At 41.8% G+C, this 22,054-nt stretch overlaps 1 protein-coding gene across 1 annotated transcript in view; it reads left to right on the top strand.

Annotated features, from left to right (window-relative positions):
* Positions 1-22,054, top strand: part of LOC142757730 (venom factor-like) — a 328,633-nt gene that overhangs the window by 208,230 nt on the left and 98,349 nt on the right. The window contains 4 exon segments of the mRNA XM_075860640.1: positions 1,816-2,028; positions 8,237-8,291; positions 10,011-10,097; positions 20,956-21,159. Of these exon segments, the coding sequence (XP_075716755.1) occupies positions 1,816-2,028; positions 8,237-8,291; positions 10,011-10,097; positions 20,956-21,159 (559 nt within the window).

Raw genomic sequence — 22,054 nt, 5'->3', positions numbered from 1 at the left:
TGTACTCACTTCGTCCTGGTCCTGACTGTTCGTTCGCCGCCCCGTTTCCTCGTGGCGTTCCGTGGCTACTGCCCCTTCCCTTGCGTGTTCCCTGTTTGTCTTCCTGTGCACTTAGCCAGCGTAGGGACCGCCGCCCAGTTGTACCTCGTCGCCTAGGGCGGGTCGTTGCAAGTAGGCAGGGACAGGGCGGTGGGTAGATTAGGGCTCACTTTTCCTTCACCTCCTTCCTGCCATTACAACGCCGTAATGGATTAAAATCCTGCAGTGCCCGCAAGGTCCCCCTGCTCAAGAAGGCACATGTACAGGCCCATCTGAAGTTTGCAAATGAACATCTGGATGATTCTGAGAGTGATTGGGAGAAGGTGCTGTGGTCAGATGAGACTAAAATTGAGCACTTTGGCATTAACTCAACTCGCCGTGTTTGGAGGAAGAGAAATGCTGCCTATGACCCAAAGAACACCGTCCCCACTGTCAAGCATGGAGGTGGAAACATTATGTTTTTGGGGTGTTTCTCTGCTAAGGGCACAGTACTACTTCACCGCATCAATGGGAGAATGGATGGAGCCATGTACCATCAAATCCTGAGTGACAACCTCCTTCCCTCCACCAGGACATTAAAAATGGCTCGTGGCTGGGTCTTCCAGCATGACAATGACCCGAAACATACAGCCAAGGCAACAAAGGAGTGGCTCAAAAAGAAGCACATTAAGGTCATGGAGTGGCCTAGCCAGTCTCCAGACCTTAATCCCATTGAAAACTTATGGAGGGAGCTGAAGATCCGGGTTGCCAAGCGACAGCCTCGAAATCGTAATGATTTACAGATTATCTGCAAAGAGGAGTGGGCAAAAATTCGATCTAACATGTGTGCAAACACCATCATCAACTACAAAAAAAAACGTCTGACTGCTGTGCTTGCCAACAAGGGTTTTGCCACCAAGTATTAAGTCTTGTTTGCCAAAGGGATCAAATACTTATTTCTCGGTGCAAAATGCAAATAAATATATATAATTTTGACAATGTGATTTTTTGTAATTTTTTTTATATAATCTATCTCTCACTGGTAAAATTAACCTAGCCTAAAAATTCTAGACTGTTCATGTCTTTGACAGTGGGCAAACTTACAAAATCAGCAAGGGATCAAATACTTATTTCCTTCACTATATATATATATATATATATATATATATATATATATATATATATATATATATATAAAGATAGATATGAACAACATAAAATAATGTACAATAAAATGTTGTATTTAGTCTTAGTGTATGTTCACACACCCTATTTACGGACGTAATTCGGGCGTTTTAGCCCCGAATTACGTCCGAAAATACGGCTCCAAAGTGGCAGCAAACATCTGCCCATTCATTTGAATGGGTTTTACGATGTACTGTGCCGACGGTCATTTTTTTTGCGCGCCGCTGTCAAAAGACGGCGCGTAATAAAGACGCCCGCGTCAAAGAAGTGCCTGTTACTTCTTCAGACGTAAATGGAGCCGTTTTCCATGGACTCCATGGAAAAACAGCTCCAATTACGTCCGTAATGGACGCAGCGAAAGACGCCTGCACATGCCATTACTGCTGAAATTACGGTGCTGATTTCTCCTGAAAACAGCACCGTAATTTCAGCCGTAACGGACGCTGATGTGTGAACATACCCTTAAAATCACTGGCTACTAGCTGTCCTAGCCTTGGCAAAAAATAAGTTTGTTTTTTGTTTTATACAAACTGTAAGAGTAAGTATTTTAACCCCCAACAAATATTATTTTGCTCTATTTCCATTACTTTTTCTCTTTATTTTTTTTTTCAGGTGAAGGTGAAATTCTTTTATAATGAGAATATATGCAGTTTGGCAACCAAATCCAAAGGTTACCTGGAAATAGTTAGAGTACCAGCAAAATCATCCAAGGTGGTGTACTTTGTTGTAATTCCACTCGAATCAACAGGAGTTTACATAGAAGTTTTGGCTACTGTGATTGGTTCGAGCATATCAGACAGAGTGCGAAAAATGCTCTATGTGCTGGTATGTACATATGTACTTTTATGAAGATATTCAATGACAATAACACTTACAAACATATAGCAAACATAATGAATACCTATATTGAACCAGACCTAACGATAAACGTTATAGTAAACGTCCACACATATCAAAGAAGAACAGACAATAAATACCTATAGCTGTATGTGAGGACAGATCATAACTCCCCGAAGGGAAAAAATAACACCAAGTACAATCAGTAACTTGCAAAAAATATACATTTTTTATTACAATATGCATAAGAACATGTTGGCCATCAGGACCTAAAAACCACAAACAATTAAAATATACAGTGTGGAGAACATAAGGCTACTCAAAATGGCATATATTCAACATTCAATAATGCCATACAGGGTCGCTCTGATAGTCATGCCATAAATGTAAATTACAAGGATAACAGACACCACAAAATGTGTCTCCAAAGAGCATGCTAAAACAGAACAATATAATACAGACCCTGTAAAGAATGGTATGCAAGAAAAACTAGTAACCAACACTGAATAGTCAGTGTAAAATAGAGTGGTATAGAGACCAGGGTATCACCAGAAATCAGAATAGGTCCCAGAAGCCATACCAACCCGTGTGTTGCATATCAAGCCAAAAAATGAACTCCACAGCGAGAGTCCCCAAATAGCAAACATAGTAGTAAGTTCTAAGTGTACAGGGAAATATTATAGATTATACTATACAGGAAAACTGAGCTGATACAAGGGTGGATGGAATAGCCTAGAGAACCATAGGGGCCGGGGTCAGAATCTATGTATTTAAATTTGATTTTAAAGAAAACTCGCTCTATCGTTGGGCCAATAGCTATTAGCTGTATGATTGTCCATCTGACCACTACCCTGAACTATGAACTTCAAGGGCCAAGAGTTGGGGGCGCCTACGGAAAGCTTAGTCATTATTCATGATGGATCTAAAATGCTAAATATTTACTCCCAGTGGATATAAAAATTCTACACCCCAGTTAAAATGCCAGGTTTTTGTCATGTTAAAAAATCAGTACAAGATAAATAATTTCAAAAGTTTTTCCACCTTTAATGTGACCCATAATCTGTACAATTCCATTGGAAAACAAACTGAAATCCTTTAGAGGGGAAAAATAAAAATAACAAAAATAAAATAATGTGGTTGCATAAGTGTGGACACACTCTTATATGTTGGGATGTGTTTGTGTTCAGTATTAGCCAATCACATTTAAACTCATGTTAAATAGTAGTCAGTACACAGCTGCCATTATTTAAGGTGATTCTGAGTAACCCCATATAAAGTTCAGCTGTTCTATTAGGATTTTTCTGACATTTTCTTTGCAGCATGTGACAGCAAAAGGCATGGTCCGTAAAGAGCTTACAACACATCAAAGGGATCTGATTGTTGAAAGGCATCAGTTAGGAGAAGGGTACCAAAGAATTTGCAAGGCATTAGATATACCATAAAACACAGTGAAGACGGTCATCAAGAAGTGGATTACATTTGGCACAACAGTGCCATTACCAAGAACAGGATGCCCTCAAAACTTCATGAAAAGACGAAAATTGGTCCGGCCGGCTACGAATAGGCCTACAGCAATATTAAAGGAGCTGCAGGACTTTCTGGCAGGCACTGGTTGTGTAGTGCATGTGACAACAATCTCCCGTATTCTTCATATGTCTTGGCTGTGGGGTAGGATGGCAAGACGAAAGCCTTTTCTAAGAAAAACATCCAAGCCCGGCTATGTTTTGCAAAGACCTATATCAAGTCTGCCAAAAGCATTTGGGAAAACGTGCTATGGTCTGATGAGACCAAGGTTGAACTTTTTGGCCATAATTCCAAAAGGTATGTTTGGTGCAAAGCCACCACTGCACATCACCAAAAGAACACCATACCCACAGTGAAGCATGGTGGAGGCAGCATTATGCTTTGGGGCGGTTTTTCTGTAGCTGGAACTGGGGCTTTAGTCAAGGTGGAGGGAATTATGAGCAGTTCCAAATATCAGTCAATATTGGCACAAAACCTGCAGGCCTCTGCTAAAAAGCTGAAGATGAAGAGGAATTTCACCTTTCAGCACGACAAAAACACAAAGCATACCTCCAAATCAACAAAAGAATGGCTTCACCAGAAGAAGATCAAAGTTTTGGAATGGCCCAGCCAGAGCCCAGATCTGAATCCTATTGAAAATATGTGGGTTGACCTGAAAGGGGCTGTACACAGGAGATGCCCTCGCAATCTGACAGATTTGGAGCACTTTTGCAAGGAAGAGTGGGCAACAATTGCCAAGTCAAGATCTGCCATGCTGATAGACTTTTACCCGAAAAGACTGAATGCTGTCATAAAGTCAAAGGGTAATATAACAAAGTATTAGTTTAAGGGTGTGCATATTTATGCAACCACATTATTTTTGTTCTTTATTTTTCTTTTTACACCCTAAAAGATTTCAGTTGGTTTTTCAAAACAATTGTACAGATTATAGGTGACATTAAAGGTGGAAAAAATTCTGAAATTATTCATCTTGGACTCATTTTGTAACATGTCAAAAACCTTAACAGCATTTTAACAGGGGTGTGTAGACTTTTTATATCCACTGTGTGTATATATATATATATATATATATATATATATATATATATATACACACACAGTTAGGTCCAGAGTTATTTGGACAGTGACACAAGGTTTGGCATTTTAGCTGTTTACCAAAACATATTGAATACGCAGTTATATAATCAATATGGCCTTAAAGTGCAGACTCTTAGCTTTAATTTGAGGGTATTCACATCCTAATTTGAGGAAGGCTTTAGGAATTACAGCACTTTAATGTGTAGCTGCCTCTTTTTCAAAGGACCAAAGATAATTGGACAATTATCTCAAAAGCTTTAATGGGCTGCATGGGCTAATCCACCATCAATTAAGCAGGTAAATGGTCTAGAGTTGATTCCAGGTGTGGCATTTGCATTTGGAAGCTGTTGCTGTGAACCCACAACATGAGGTCAAAGGAGCTCTCAATGCAAGTGAAACAGACCATCGTTAAGCTGAAAAAAAATTAAGAAATCCATCAGAGAGATAGCACAAATGTTAGGAGTGGCCAAATCAACAGTTTGGTACATTCTTGAAAAAAAAAAAAAAAGCGCACTGGTAATCTCGTGAACTCCAAAAGGCCTGGACGTCCACGGAAGACAACAGTGGTGGATGATCGTAGAATCATTTCCATGGTGAAGAAAAACCCCTTCACAACATCTACCCATGTGAAGAACACTCTCCTGGAAGTAGGTGTATCTGTATCTAAGTCTACCATAAAGAGAAGACTTCATGAGAGCAAATAAAGAGGGTTCACCACAAGGTGCAAACCATTAATCAGCCTCAAAAACAGAAAGGCCCGATTAGACATGGCCAAACAACATCTAAAGAAGTCGGCCCAGTACTGGAACAGCATTTTTTGGACAGATGAAACTAAGATCAACCTGTAGCAGAATGATGGGAGGAAAAAAGTATGGAGAAGGCTTGGAACGGCTCATGATCCAAAGCACACCACATCCTCTGTAAAACATGGTGGAGGCAGTGTGATGGCATGGGCATGCATGGCTGCCAAAGGCACTGAGTCACTAGTGTTTATTGATGATGTGACTGAAGACAGACGCAGCCGGATGAATTCTGAAGTGTTCAGGGATATACTTTCTGTTCAGATTTAACCAAATGCAGCAAGGTTGATTGGACGTCGCTTCACAGTACAGATGGACAATGACCCAAAACATATTGCAAAAGCAACCCAGGAGTTTTTTAAGGCAATGAAGTGGAAAATTCTGCAATAGCCAAGTCAATCACCAGATCTCAAACCGATCGAGCATTCATTTCACTTGCTTAAGACAAAACTTAAGGCAGAAAGACCCACAAACAAGCAACAACTGAAGACAGCTGCAGTAAAGGCCTCGCAAAGCATCACAAAGGAGGAAACCCATTTTATTTATGGTAATGTTAATTTGTCCAATTACTTTTGAGCCTCTGAAATGAGGAGGCTGTGTAGAAAAATGGTTGCAATTCCTAAACGTTTCACAGGATATTTTTGTTCAAGCCCTTGAATTAAACCTAAAAGTCTACACTTTAAATGCAACTCAGTTGTTTAATTTCAAATCCAATGTGGTGGCATGCAGAGCCCAAATCATGAAGATTGTGTCACTGTCCAAATAATTCTGGACCGAACTGTATGTGTGTATATATATATATATATATATATATATATATATATATACCGCATATATATATATATATATATATATAAAAGCTTTTTCCTTATAATTTAGTGGAAAGAAATCAAGAAAAACTGGACGATATCAAAAGTTGCTTATTGTAACGTTATGCTATATATATATATATATATATGCCATCAAAGACTAATCGATAGGAGTTTAACCACTGGGGCTTCCACCAGTCATGGCACAGTTTAGCGGACTACTGCAGCCCCTCAAGATTTTCCAGACAAAATGCTGCTCCTCTCTGTGCACTGTGACTGGTTTTGTGGATCAGCCCCATTCACTTAGATATATATTCCCAAGCATATGACCTCAATATTTAGTACATAACCGCTTTAAATGACTTAATTTAGGCTTCCTGCAGCAGGCACTAGCGTGGGGTTACTGCATACTGTTTCCAACCTTAAAGGGGTTTTCCCATCAGAGACATTTATGACATATCCACAGGATATGTCATAAATGTCAGATAGATGCGGGTCCCAGAGGTCCCTAGAGGCCCCCTAAACCCTGTTCTACCTCTTTGTGTTGTGGCTGAATCGTGTGATTTCCAACCATGAATTACGAAAACAGCTGAGCTACGCTGTTTCCATAAGTCCTATAGAACTGAATGGTAGTTACAGAAACAGTGTAGCTCACATGCAACGCTGCTTCCGTAACTGCCATTCACTACTATGGGAGTTACGGAAACAGCATAGCTCAGCGAGCTACGCTGTTTCTGTATTTCATGGTCGGAAATCACACGCTTCAACCACAACACATAGAAGTAGAACGGGGTTTAGGGTCCCAGAGGTGGGACCTACATCTATCTGATATTTATGACAAATGTCTCTGATAGGAAAACACCTTGGGTGGGGTGCTGTTTTTCGAACGGAATGTCCGCTGCGGAAATCTGCACTGAAAAAAAATGGATACTTACCATGGTGACACGTCCCTTCGACGTCTTGACGTTCGGCAGCCCTGGGATGACATTTCATTCCATGTGATCGCTGCAGACTGTGACTGGCTGCAGCAGTCACATGGGATGAAACGTCATCCCAGGAGGCCAGCCTGGATGAAGAAATTCTGCGTAAGTATAAGATTTTTTTTTGTTTGTTTCCGCCGAAAAAATGCAACATCTGCTATTTGTTGCAAGTTTTAACTCCCCATTGAATTCAATGGGGAAAACCACAACAACTAAGCAGCGTGTACACAAATACAATTGACATGCGGCAGACTAAAAAACTGCAGGTCAATTTCTGAGCGTTTTTTCCCGCTCAGCATTTATACAGCGTGTGGATGAGATTTGTTCAAATCTCACTTTTCTGCTACTGTATTATGCTGCAGGTTTTCCTCAACGAAATCCGTTGCAAAAAGTCTGCAGTATTTACGCTACATTTGAACCCTAAGGCTGGGTTCACACACCCTATTTACGGACGTAATTCGGGCGTTTTAACCTCGAATTACGTCCGAAAATACGGCTCCAATGCGCCGGCAAACATCTGCCCATTAATTTGAGAGGGCTTTACGATGTTCTGTGCCGACGGTCATTTTTTTTACGCGCTGCTGTCAAAAGACGGCGCATAAAAAAGACGCCCGCGTCAAAGAAGTGCCTGTCACTTCTTGGGACGTAATTGGAGCCGTTTTCCATTGACTCCATAGAAAAACAGCTCCAATTACGTCCGTAATGGACGCTGCGAAAAACGCCTGCACATACCATTACGTCTGAAATTCAGGAGCTGTTTTCTCCTGAAAACAGCTCCGTAATTTCAGGCGTATCGGACGTGCACGTGTGAACATACCCTAAAAGATATGTGCAGCGTTTTTACAGGGAAGATTTCAATAGCTGAATGGTGGTGCCACATATCTGTATCATATATTTATTTATATTTATATTCATTTATTTTCATTTTTCAAGGTTTTAATACATATTCCATTTAAAACAAATTCTGATTGTTTTTATTTATTTTATGTCTTTTTTTCTATTTCAGCCAGAAGGAAAACTTGTGAGGAAACAAGTTTTTAGTGGAACGATAAACCCTAAAGGTTAGATTTCTATAGCAAAAAAAGATCTTGAACCTTACCTCCTATCACTACATGACTTGAACCTATGATATCTGTATATTAATTTGATCTATATTGAATGTTAGTATATATAATAAATATTTAAAGTGGATAGGTCATAAAAATGTAAGGGCAGCACATTATAATGACAAATCAAATGAGCTATTATACCAAACAGCACAGAAAAAGAAAGAATACAGCAGACTCATAGTCAGTAGTACATATTAGTTCCCTCACCCATAGACTATAAGAGTATGTTCATACCTAGCGTAAATACTGTAGATTTTCTGCAACGTATTTCATTGCGCAAAATCCGCAGCGTAATACAGTCGCACCAGAGTGGATGAGATTTGAACAAATCTCATCCACAAGCTGTGTAAATAATATGCAAAAAAAACGTCATAAATTAACCTGTCGTGCAGTTTTTTAATCCGCTGCATGTCCATATATTCTTGAGAATTGCTGCTTTTCTGTAGCCGTTTTTCTCCATTGAATTCAATGGGGAGGTAAACAAATAGCAGATGTTATGATTTTTGTGGCGGAAAAGCTGTGATTACGCTGACAAAATCTCATACTTACTCCGCTCTCTGTACTTCTCTGTCCAGACGGGCCTCCCGAGATGAGGTTTCATCCCATGTGACTGATGTAGCCAATCACAGGCTGCAGTGGTCACATGGGATGAAACGTCATCCCAGGAGGCCGGATTTCTCGGACAACGGAGGGATGCGCCGCCATAACTATGGCCTGGGGTAAGTATGAACTTTTTTTTTTTGTAACGCTGCTCTCCACAGCGGAAATTTGGTGCGGTTATTCGTCCGGAATTCCCTGCGTGGTCCAGAGTGGACACGCTGTGTACTTTTACGCAGCGTATCCACCCGCTGTGTGAACATACCCTCATGGTATCCATTAAAAGGATACACCATGAACAAGTTTGCAATGTGTTCGTTTAACGGATACCATTAAAGATTATGGTGACGGATGCCACTGTTAGGCTTCTGTCACAGCCCATGTTTAATATATTTAATAGGAGCTTTTTATTTGCTTTTTATAGATAGATCCAAACGTATACTGTGCAAATGTATACCCTTACATTTGGATACATCTGCCATAGACTTACAGTATAAAAAAAATATACAACTTTTGTTGTTTTGAAACGTTCTGCAGTCGCCTTTTTTCAATACAGTAAAAAAAAAAGTTATCTAGACAGAAACATGCCGAATGTTTGTCAAAAGGAGACATATCTGTCCCATAGGTCTATGGATACTGTATAGTATGATTCCTGACATACACTGTTAAAGAGAACCTTTCACCAGCGCTCTCTGCAGAACCACCAGTCTGTGTGTGTTCTCGCGGGACGGAACACATCGCAAGCTGCCCTGACACTGTCCGTAGCTGATTGGACAGTGTCAGAGCGAATAGATCACGCCCCCTTGCCATTTAGTTAGATAGAAACGCCTCATTTACTGTTATGGGGCTTATTTACATATCGGGCACCAAATATAACGGCACCGATATGTAAATAACGGCGGAAGATAGGAAAATAATTTCAAGTGAGACAGTGTTTCTGAAGCCCTGACTTTACATGCTGCACATGTATGGGCAGGTGAAAGGTTCTCTTTAACTGTATGCAGAATAGTGGTGTAAATTGATCCTAACATTTTAATACAGTATATTGTTTAACTGAAGCATCGTGATTAACAGGAAGATCTCAGCTGATACACATCAAGACGGAGGCTTTAGAAGGAATGGTACCTGACAGCATTGCCACAAACTTCATTAGCATTCAAGGTATAGCATTGTATGACTAGGCAAGTAATTATATTATCTATTATAAGCATTTTAGGGTACATTAACCCTTTCATGACCAAGGGTCATTGATGCCCCTGTGTCCAGGTCAAATTTTCCATTTTTGATATGCACTTCTTTAAACGATAATATCTTTGCAAAAGCTTTGAATATCACAACTATTTTTACTTTGCTTTTTACAAGACTTATGAGGCTATTATTTTCGAGATTAGTTGAATTAATTTTGTGTTTTTAATTTTTATTATGAGCAGACAAATTACCAAAAAATTGCAAAAAAAACACTTTTTTGTAATTTTTTTATATATATTTATTTATCTATATTATATATATATATATATATATATATATATATATATATATATATATATATATATATATATATACTGTATAGCTCTGTAGCCATTAGTCTTCTCTCTCCGTCACCCTGGATCGCTGTGAGGGGAGAGTGAAGAGGGCTATATACACACAACAGTGAAAAAATGGCTGCTACACCGAATCAACTGTCATATTTTAATCATTAGGGGTTTTTTGTCCCAACGCCCTGAAAACACCACAGTGCCCATGTAGATACAGAAAAAAATATATATAAATGTGTATTTACACTCTAGACTTTAGTAGGTAAAGTGCTGTATAAAATCTTTCCAGTCCGTTACACATATCCAAACCTAAAAGGGTTTGTCTTGTTTAAGCAAACTAATGGTATCTGTGTATAATAAAAAGTTCTAAAATTTTCCAATATACTATGTGTATTAATTCCTCATGGTTTACATTTTTTATTTACACCCAGTGAATAAAATTCTGTCCATGGTCATGTTATGGACGCACTGGTGTTGGGAACATTAGAAGACACAGCTATGATACACTATCTTTTAACTGGAACGATCTCAGCACCTGTGTCCATCACATGACCATGCACAGAGTTTTATCCAATGTTCCTATTGAAGCCAAGATCTTGAAATCCATGAGGAATTAATACAGAAAGTATATTGGAAAATTATAATTATCCAAAAAAATAACATTAATTTGCTGAAACTGGACAACCCCTTTAAAGTTAATGCCGAACCATTGAATAGCATTAGACAGGTGCAGCCACCACTATAGAGAGCTTACTGCATATTTTTATACATTAAACTCAATAATAAAACATTGTGCAGTGAGCTACTAAGCTCCCTCTAGCGGTGGCTGCAGGTAGCAAGAATGTTATGCTTTAGATCAGTGCAGGTGACTATGAAGCTCTGTATCATAAAAACGTCCTGACCATTATCAAAATATATTAAGAAATTAATTGGCAAAAAATTTGGGCCCTAACAACAACATGATAAATGGTGGAAACTCACTTTACAGCGTAGGTTTTGTCTCCCTGAGATCTGCCACATGCAATTTCAAATTCTGCCAGTTGCTTCTCACTTGATCCTTAGCAGCAAAATTCCAGGTTTTTTTCTTAAATGCCAGTGATTAAAGTGACAGATAGCTGTAGTGTGTTGCTAAGGAGCAACTGAGAAAAATTTGATGGCATGTAGTAAATCAACCAGACATAAAAGCTGACCTAACTCTACAGTTTTTGGAATGTGCCGTCTCAGTTCTGGAAAAATGCTGCAAATTAAAGAATGCTTTCAACAATTTAAGTGATAATAGTTGGGGTTTTTTTTGTATCAATTTACAAAATACAAAGTGAATGAACAGAAGAGGAATCTAAAGCAATTCAATATTGGATGTGACCACCATTTGCCTTTAAAACAGCCTCAATTCTTCTAGGTACACTTCCACAAAGTCATGGATTTTGTAGGATTATAGTCAGGTGTATGATTAACCAATTATACTAAACAGATGATAATATTCATAATTTTCATATGTAGGTTGAAACACAGTCATTAACTGTAACAGAAACAGCTGTATAGGAGGCTTTAAACTGGACAAGGAACAGCCAAACTCTGCTACAAAGGTGAGGTGTGGAAGACCGTTGCACACAGGTCCACCATGGCAAGACTAAGTACAGCAACAAGACAGAAGGTAGTTATCAGCAAGGTTTCTACCAGGCAAAGATTTCAAATCAGACTGGGGTTTGTGCTGTTCAAGCTCTTTTGAAGAAGCACAAAGAAACTGGCAACGTTGAGGACCGTAGATGCAGTAGTCGGCTAAGGAATCTTAGTGCAGAAGATCAAGGACACATCATGCAAACTTCCCTTCTCAATTGGAAGATATACAGCAGTGCCATTAACTCAAAACTGTCAGAAACCAGTGGAACTCAGGTACACCCATCTACTGTTTGGAGAAGTCTGGCCAGAAGTGGTCTTCGTGGAAGTATTGCGGCTAAAAAGTCATGCCTTTGATGTGGAAATAGGTTCAAGTGACTCAACTATGCACAAAAACATAGAAACTGGGGTGCAGAAAAATGGCAGCATGTTCTCTGAACTGATAAGTCAAAATTTGAATATTTGGCTGTAACAGAAGATAGTTTGTTCGCTGAAGGGCTGGAGAGCGGTACAATAATGAGTGTCTGCAGGCAACAGTGAAGCATGGGTGAAGGTTCTTTGCAAGTTTGGGGCTGCATTTTACAATATGGAGTTTGGGATTCGGTCAGGACTGTCCTTAATGCTGAGAAATACAGGCAGAAAGTTATCCATCATGCAATTCCATCAGGCAGGATTCTAATTGGCTCCAAATTTATTCTGCAGCAGGACAACAACCCCAAACATACAGCCAATGTCATTAAGAACTATCTTCGGCATAAAGAAGAACAAGGAGCCCTGGAAGTGAGAGAGCCCTGATCTCAACATCAAGGAGTCTGTCTGGGATAACATGAAGAGACAGAAGGATTTGAGAAGCCTACATCCACAGAAGCACAATTGTGGAAAAATGTTGAGGGACCAGTGGTGTTCCTCTTAGAATATTTGTAGAATGAACGATGTCTTTGCCGGCTGCCACAGATTGCGGTCCCTCAGTGGATGAATCCTCCTTTCAGGGAACAAATGTATGATGAAGAGATGAGTAAAAGATGCAATATCATATGTGGTAACGGCGCCGGGCTTGGAAGAAGAAGAACGGGTTCTGAGAACCCGTTCTTCTTCTTCCAAGCCCGGCGCCGTAACCACATATGATACTGCATCTTTTACTCATCTCTACATACACAGAAGATCTCTGGTTAGTTCTCCAAGATGTTTGTAACAACCTCCCTGCCGAGTTTCTTCAAAAACTGTGTGCAAGTGTACCTAGAAGAATTGATGCTGTTTTGAAGGCAAAGGATGGACACAGCAAATATTGTTTTGATTTAGATTTCTCTTCTGTTCATTCACTTTGTATTTTGTATTACTAAAAAAACAACAATTAACACTTCTATTTTTAAAAGCATTGTTACTTTACAGCATTTTTCCACAACTGCCTAAAATGTTTGCACAGTTCTGTATATATACACACACTTTTTCATCAATAAAATATGACCCTCCACTTTCATATAAATTACATGATATTCTTCATAGTGAGGTTAAGATGGAGCTTCAATTTAACTACCAGAACCAAAACATAACCCGACATTGTTCTGTATCTCAGCTCACTAAAATTTTCATATTATATGTGACTTGGAACAAGGAGACTCCTGGAAAAGTGGAGACCTCCCAGACTCCTGGACGAGCAGGCAAGTCTCCCGTCTGCCACATCCTCTTTGAATTATACTTACCTTTCCACGGTCCTGTAGTCCTCTTCACTCCTAGGCGAATCTGTGTGTGAAGAGGACAACAGAAACAAGGGGAGCTGCCGATCATTAGATTCTAGTCTGATGTCTGTGTTACTTTAGGAGGTCTTTATTTAGGGTGTCTGGGATCTGTATAAGTTTAAGGGGTCCGTATTTTTTTTAGGGGGTCTGGTTAAGGGGTTCTGGTCTGGGTTCTATAGGGGGTCTGGAGTCTGTATTAGTATAGGGGTCTGGTCAGGATGCCTGTATTTAGGGGGTCTGGGAACTGTATTAATTTAGAGGGTGTATGTTTAGGGGTCTGGGGTCGAGTCTGTATTGTTTAGGGCAACCAGGGTCTGTATTTATTTTGGGGTAGTATGAAGGGGCTCATGTGCAGTATTTGTCATTCAAATGACAGAAGATGGGTGAGACGCCCCACTCTTAAAACCTAAACCCGCATAAACGTATAAAAAAGCAGGTAGATCATAGGCAGCATCGGACTGGCCCACCGGAGGATCGGAGGGCCAGCGAGCTGCTTTTATCCGCCAGTGGAGCAGAGAGACAGTCTCCCTGCCCCGCTGCTTACCAGTGGAAACCACGGATTATCATTGGGCGTTTTGGGCGGCTGCTTGGGGCCCGAGCCTCCCGAGGGGCCCATGGCTGTCCCAAGTACAATGTGTTTTTGCCACGAATCACGCCCAAAACCCGAGACAAAACAACATTGTGTTTATCCTGTACAAGGACCTGCAGACATAAAGCAAAAGTTAAACAATGGAATATCACAGCACCAGATATATGATTATATGGGTGCAAGCCTCAACAGAACTTGATCCAAAGTCCTTTGATGTAATCTAAATAGAGAGACGAGACAGCATATCCAAAAAAAGGAGGAATTTATCAACCCAAATATGCAACGTTTCAATCCAATAGGAACTTTCTCAAGCATGACCTTATGTCTGCAGTTCTTGTTACTGATTAAAGACCTGTTGATCACATGACCGCAGCTCCCAGAACAGCAGCAAGAGAGAAGACCGTGAGGTGAGCTGCAAGGTAAGTATAGGGGGATCATGGATTTGTTTAAGGGGTCTGTGTTTAGGTGTCTGTATTTATTTAGGGTGCTTGTTCTGGGGTCTGTATTTGTTTAGGGGGTATGGTCTGGGGGACTGCAATAGTTTAGAAGGTCTGGGGTTTGTATGTGTTCTAGTTTATTAGTCTGAGTAAAAGGGGTTGTCCGGGCATATTGATAGGTCACCAGTATGAAAAACCGGTCAGTGCCCAGACAACCCCTTTAATATATGGTCCTGGGCCTTGGTGTCTGAATTTTTGTGTTTCTTTAGAGGCTAGAAATGGCTGCAGAAGCGAGGAGCAAAGATGTCTCATCAGGAGAAGTCGCCATACTGGTCTGTGTCAGATGGAGAAGAAAAGAGAATGACTCCCATCAGAGAAGACGTCACTTGTGAGTCACTGGATCTATAGAGGATTTGCCCACTCTCCTTACATGTCTGTTGTAGGAAATCCTTGTATTCCACATAAAGTCTTTGCGCACCCAGGACTAATAGACAAATGCGTGTTACCATTCCCATTGTCAAGAGGATGTGTCCATACACAGTGTGATACAGTCAGCGATGGTTGGAGACTGTCAGTATGTAGGGACACAGCCCTTTGACAAGAGGAATCGTAACACCCATTTGTCAATGCTCTCACAGAAAGGTGGTGTTCACTATAGACACAGCAGAGCGGCGGTTGGGAAGACGGGACCAAGTTTGTGGAACAGCCCAGGGCCTATGGTCTACTTAATCCACCACTGACCAGGGGCGTCGCTAGCACCGAGCCTTCGGGGCCCAAGTCCCGGTGCCCGGCGACTGCCACATTCGGGTCGCAGCGGTCGCAATTGTGACCGGCCCGTGGCCGCCCGCACCACATCTATAAAAGTTACTACAATAACTGGGGCCTATGTAATAAAATAAACCGGCCCCTGTTACTATAGTAATGACACATGCTTACCCATCTTCCTTCCCGAGCGCAGCGGAAGTACTGACGTCTTCTCGCGTCATGAGGTTACGACGCTATGCGCCGCGGATGATGTCACGGCACTAGATGGTGTCGGGACATCCGCTGCACCTGGAGGCAAAGAGGAGGGTAAGTGTAACAGTACTGCCTGCTGGGGTCCTGTATCTAAGCCTGCCTTGTGGTAGGCTTAGATACAGAGTCTAACAGACAGTATCACATGTGAACCCTGTATCTAAGCCTTCCTCGTTAGGCTTAGATACAGGGCCCCAGCAGACATTAATCTTATACAGTATAAGATTACTGTCTGCTGGGGTCCTGTATCTAAGCCTGCTTGTGGTAGGCTTAGATACATGGTCTAACAGACAGTATTACAGATGGGCCCTGTATCTAAGCCTACCACATGTGTTACTAATGTTTTTTTTTTGTGTTTGTGTTTTTTACAGGTTCAGTCGTTGGACTATGTCGGATTCGAGGACTATTTCGATGACGGCTTTTTTTATTTTCAATAAAATGGTTTGTGTACAGGGTTTTTTAAAATGTTTTGTGTAAGGGGTTTTTTATTTCAATAAAATACTCTTTCTACATCTTTGTATTTTCTTTTAAACGTTATAACTACCGCTTTAGTAATGGCTGCTGGATGATTGACAGCGTCCATTACTAAGGCGGGGCTTAGTGTTAGCTGGTGCAGAGGCTAACACTAATCCCCATTATTACCCTGTTACCCACCGGGTCAGGGGTGTAACTAGGAAAGACTGGGCCCCATAGCAAACTTTTGAAAGGGGCCCCCCTCTGCTGGGTATCACACAACCCCCCCCCTTGTAGATAGTGCCTCCCTATAGATTCCACCACACAGAGACTCCCTATAGATAGCTCCCCCTGTAGATAACGTCTTACATCCCCAATCCCCCTGTAGATAACGCCATACAGACTCCTCCTGTAGATAACGCCATACAGACCACCCCTGTAGATAACGCCATACAGACCCCCCCTGTAGATAACGCCATACAGAGTCCCCCCTGTAGATAACGCCATACAGAGTCCCCCCTGTAGATAACGCCATACAGAGTTCCCCTGTAGATAACACCATACAGAACCCCCCCCTGTAGATAATGCCATACAGACCCCCCTGTAGATAACACCATACAGACCCCACCCCTGTAGATAACGCCATATAGCCCTCCCCCCCAAAAAAAACGGCCTATAGTTTGTCCTACAAAAGAGATGTATCCCCTATCCACAGGATAAGGGATACATGTGTGATTGCTGGCAGTGATAAGGAAAGTCCCATGACAAACCCATTCTCCATGACAAACTTCGGACTTCCGGCATCAGTTCAATAAAAATGAAAGGTGCACTGGTCACGCATGCGCACAAGCGCGACCAGTGCACAATTCATTTCTATGGAGCTGCAGACAGACCCCGGAAGTCCGAGGTTTGTCATGGAGAACTTCGGGGGACTTTCTGTCCCCCGTTCTCCTTATCGCTGGGCGTCCCAGCGATCACACATGCATCCCCTATCCTGTGGATAGGGGATGCATGTCTTTTGTAGGAACAACCTCTTCAGTGGCGTCGCGCTGTAGCAACCATAGCGGCTGCTAGCGGAGCCTCCGACCATGGGGGGGCCTGTGCCGGCGGGTGGCACGGGCCCTCTCTTGCTGCGGGCCCCGTAGCAGCCGCTATGGCTGCTATAGCGGTAGTTACACCACTGCACCGGGTACGATCCAGTACCAGACCATCTGTAGTGATGGTCAGGCACTGGGGTGGCCTCAGGCTGGTATAATTAGGCTGGGAAAGCCCAAAAACAGTGGCCCTTCCCACCCTGGTAATACTAGGCTCCTGCTGTGTTGTATCTGGCTGGTTATGAAAATTGGTGGAGGGGGAACCCCACGTTATTTTTTTTAATTTAATTTATTTTTTAAATAAATAATTGGAAAAAACAACATTCCCCCCCCCCCCCCCCCATTTTCCATAATGAGCCAGATACAACACAGCAGCAGCAGGCGAGCATTTCCAGGGTGGGAAGGGCCACTGTTTTTGGCCTTTCCCAGCCTAATGACATCAGCCTGCGGGAGCCCCAGTGCCTGACCATCACTGCAGATGGTCAGGTATTGGATCACACCCGGCTCTTCCCAACACCCTTGGTGGCTGTGGGCAATAATGGGGGTTAGTGTTAGCCTCTGCACTGGCTAACACTAAGCCCCGCCTTAGTAATGGATGCTGTCAATAATCAGCCAGAAGCTATTAATAAGGCAGTAGTAATAAAGTTTAAAAAAATACAAGGACATAAAAAAATATTTTATTGAAATAAAAAAAAAACACACAACCCTCATTAACCATTTTATTGAGAATAAAAAAAGCCATCATCGAAGTAGTCTTCAAATCAGACGTAGTCCAAGAATGGAACCTGTAAAAAAACACAAAAAACAATTAGTAACACATAAAAAAGCAAAACATTTATTATCTTACCTTTCCTGGGTCCAGCGCTGGAGCCGCAATGTCAGCAAGCTGGGCCATATATCTAAGCCTATCATGTGTGATACTGTCTGCTGAGCCACTGTATCTAATCCTATCCATAGCTATAGGGTCAGAGTGCTACATATATGCTGTCTCATATATATATATATATATATATATATACATACATACACATACATACATACATACATACATACACACACACGCACACACACACATACATACATACATACACGCACACACATTATTTTTGGGGGGTGAACATATGTTAGTACAAGGCTACTTACTGCTAGGGCCCTGTATCTAAGTCTATCATGTGTGATACTGACTGCTGGGGCCATGTATCTAAGTCTATCATGTGTGATTCTGACTGATGGGCCATGTATCTAAGCCTATCATGTATGATACTGTCTGCTGAGACAAGGTGGATATGTGGGACTACCTACAGGGGACTTCTTGGCACTGCCTACAAGGGGGATGTATGGCAGGGGGACTGTGTGTGGAACCATACAGGGGGTTTGTGACACTATATACAAGGGGCATTGTGTGGGGCACTCTCTACAGGTGTCTTTGATTAGAGCCCCGAGACATAACTTTGCTTGGTGCCCCAGAAATGTCAAATTTGCCTGTGAGGGTTAGTACAAGGATACTTACTGCTGGGGCCCTGTATCTAAGGCTACATTCACACGAACGTGACAGATTTACGAGCATAAATCTAGTCATGTGCGTTGCGTTTTGCATCAGTATGCTTTGCGTGTGGCATGTGTTTTTCACGCACTTGCAAGCACTTTTCAATTTCAATGTAATTGATTTGTGAAACACGGACAGCACACGGATGTCGTCCGTGTGCTGTCCGTGGTTTTCACGCACCCATTGACTTCAATGGGCGACTAGGTGCGTGAATACGCACTAATATAGGACATGCAGTGACTTTCACGCAACGGACACTCGCTGTGTGAAAACTCACGCATGTGTCTAGAGCCCCATTGAAATCAATGGGTCCATGTGCTGTGCGTTATTTCAACCCACGTCATACGGACGAGAATCACGCTCGTCTGAATGAGCCCTAAGTCTATCATGTGTTATACTGTCTGTATCTAAGCCGATCATGTGTGATACTGTCTGCTGTGGCCCTGTATCTAAGCCTATCATGTATGATACTGTCTGCTGTGGCCATGTATCTAAGCCTATCATGTATGATACTGTCTGCTGAGACAATGCATCCAATTCTATTCAGCGGTGTAGCTATAGGAGCCTTAGTCTTATAGATATGCTATCTCCGATATATATGTAAAAAATATATATATTTTTCGGGGGGGGGGGGGGGGTAAATATATGTCTCGGGGCTTGTGCCCCTGATCTTTTAAGACCCTAGCAATGCCCGTGGGGAGCGCTGTGTGGTGCTATCTAGGGGGAGGGCTGGGTGGCACTATACAGGGGGAGTGCTGTGTGCCACTATCTACTAGGGGGGCTCTATGGCACTATACAGGGGGAGGGTTGTGTGGTGCTATCTACTAGTGGGAGCTGTGTGATACTATCTATTAGGGGGGTTGTGTGACACTATATGAGGGGGCTGTGTGGCACTATACGAAGGGGCTCTGTTGCACTGTCTACAAGAGGAGGGGTTGTGTGTTGTACTATCTACAGGGGGCTGTGTGTGGCACTATTATTATTGTGGGGGCAAAAGGGGGTACTATTATAGTGTGTGGCACCGTGGGGGCATTATTTTCATGTGGGGCACTATAGATGGTGAGGGTTTTGTAGAGGGTGGGGAGATGCTACAAAAGTAGGAAGCCAAAGATGTTTGGTTTCAAATTCTGCAGAGGCGATTTATAGTTGGGAGAAGGCGTCAGGGCAATGTGGGCCGGATGAAGAAGAAAAGAAAAAGTGAGCGACTCCAATCTGAGAAGACGTCACTGGTGAGTCACTGGTGAGTCACTGGATTTCACTTTATTGTATTAAAGGAGTCTTCCCAACTTAGACATTTATGGCATATGCACAGGAAATGGCAAAAATGTCTGATAGATGCGGGTCCCAGCTCTTGTATCTGCAGCTATATCTAGAACTGACGGAGACCAGTGGAGTGAGGGTTCTGCGTGCGCGCAGCTCTCTCCATTCTGTTGTATGGTTGTTATGGAAACAGCCGAGCAGCTCTCGCTCGGCTGTTTCCATAACTCACATTGAACAGAATGGAGAGAGCTGCGCGCATGCGTGACCCTCTTTTCACAGGTCTCCGCCTGGATTCTGCGGTCAATTCTAGATATAGCTGCGGGTAGCAGAGCTGGGACCCGCATCTATCAGACATTTTTTAAATTTCCTGTGGATATGCTATAAATGTCTAAGATGGGAAAACTCCTTTAAGTTATATGGTCTGCAGAGCGCTTGTGTAGGACTGGTGTCTACCATTATATTGTCACTATGTGGTGGTAATATTGGTCTTTGGTTTACTACACACATTTAACTACACAAGTAAGAGTGGCCGCATTTCAATATAGCTGACGGGTGGGCCCAAGGTACTCCAGTCCGACACTGTTCATAGGTATCCTCCTGGAATATGACCTAGTGCAGTATCTCCTCTGAAGGGACTATTAGCTGAGGGGGAAAACATTCTTAACAATCTTTCATTTGACAATACACTGTTTTGGAATACTAGGTTTTAATATTACTTATTTTATTGTTTCATTTTAGGAGATATCATGGGGGAGACTATGCTGGGTATCTTAGATTCTTCCTACCTTGGATCACTCATTTATGTTCCTTATGGCTGCCCAGAACAGAACATGATCACTACAACTCCAAATGTCATTTTGATTAAGTATTTAGATGCCACTAAAAGGTGGGATGCTGTTGGAGCCGAGAAGAGAAGCAAAGCCATTAATCATATTAAAGAAGGTATAGTTTAACCAGATGAAGATCAATATTTGACTCCTATGCAGAATCAAGTGCTTCTGTGCACATGAGAGTGGGGATTAATTAACATAGTGGTGCAGAAGCGTATCTATAGGGGCTGCAGAGGTAGCAGTCGCACCTGGGCCCTGGTGCCTGAGGGGGCCCAAATGCCCCCTGACACATAAGAAGACTAGTATTATAAATAATACATGGTAGGTGGGGGCCTCCTGTTAGAGATTTTGCACTAGTCACCAAAAGCTTCAAGTTACGCCTCTGTAGTGGTGACATGAGTAAATAGAAAGTAGACACTGAGAGCTTTTTATTTTTGAACATTTTAGCACAATTTATTAGAAACCTTTAATTAGCAAGCAATGCATAGCCACAACACAGTATTGCATAATATGTAAGCATGTTCTGCTGTAAAATCATGATTACAGTTAAAGAAATAAATTTGTGGATTTAAGATTGTATATAGATTAGTACAAGATAACCAACTTCTTATTTTCATTATTATGCTTTATTTTGGCTAATTTGTAGCTCTTCTTCATGGCAGAGGTATGATCGGTGGTATGAGCTTAGCTACAGTGCTCAGTGTCGACAATGGAGTCACAAATTCACATCCTGCTTCATTTCTGATGTCAGATGCACAAGCTATTGCTTCCGCATTACTCATAGTTACATAGTTACATATGAATACATTTGAAAAAAGACACAGGTCTATCAAATCCAACCTATAATCCTACTGTGTTCATCCAGAGGAAGGCAAAACCCCCATGAGGTTGATGCCAATTTCCTCATTAGGGGAAAAATTCCTCCCTGACTCCAAATATGGCAATCAGAATAAATCCCTGGATCAACGTCCCATCTAGAGAGTCTAGTACTCATAAACTGTAATATT

The sequence above is a fragment of the Rhinoderma darwinii genome, chromosome 1 (genome assembly GCF_050947455.1).
Source record: "Rhinoderma darwinii isolate aRhiDar2 chromosome 1, aRhiDar2.hap1, whole genome shotgun sequence".
NCBI classification, from domain to species: domain Eukaryota; kingdom Metazoa; phylum Chordata; class Amphibia; order Anura; family Rhinodermatidae; genus Rhinoderma; species Rhinoderma darwinii.
Note: the sequence above shows the minus strand (reverse complement) of the source record. Positions and strands in the feature narration are given on the sequence as shown.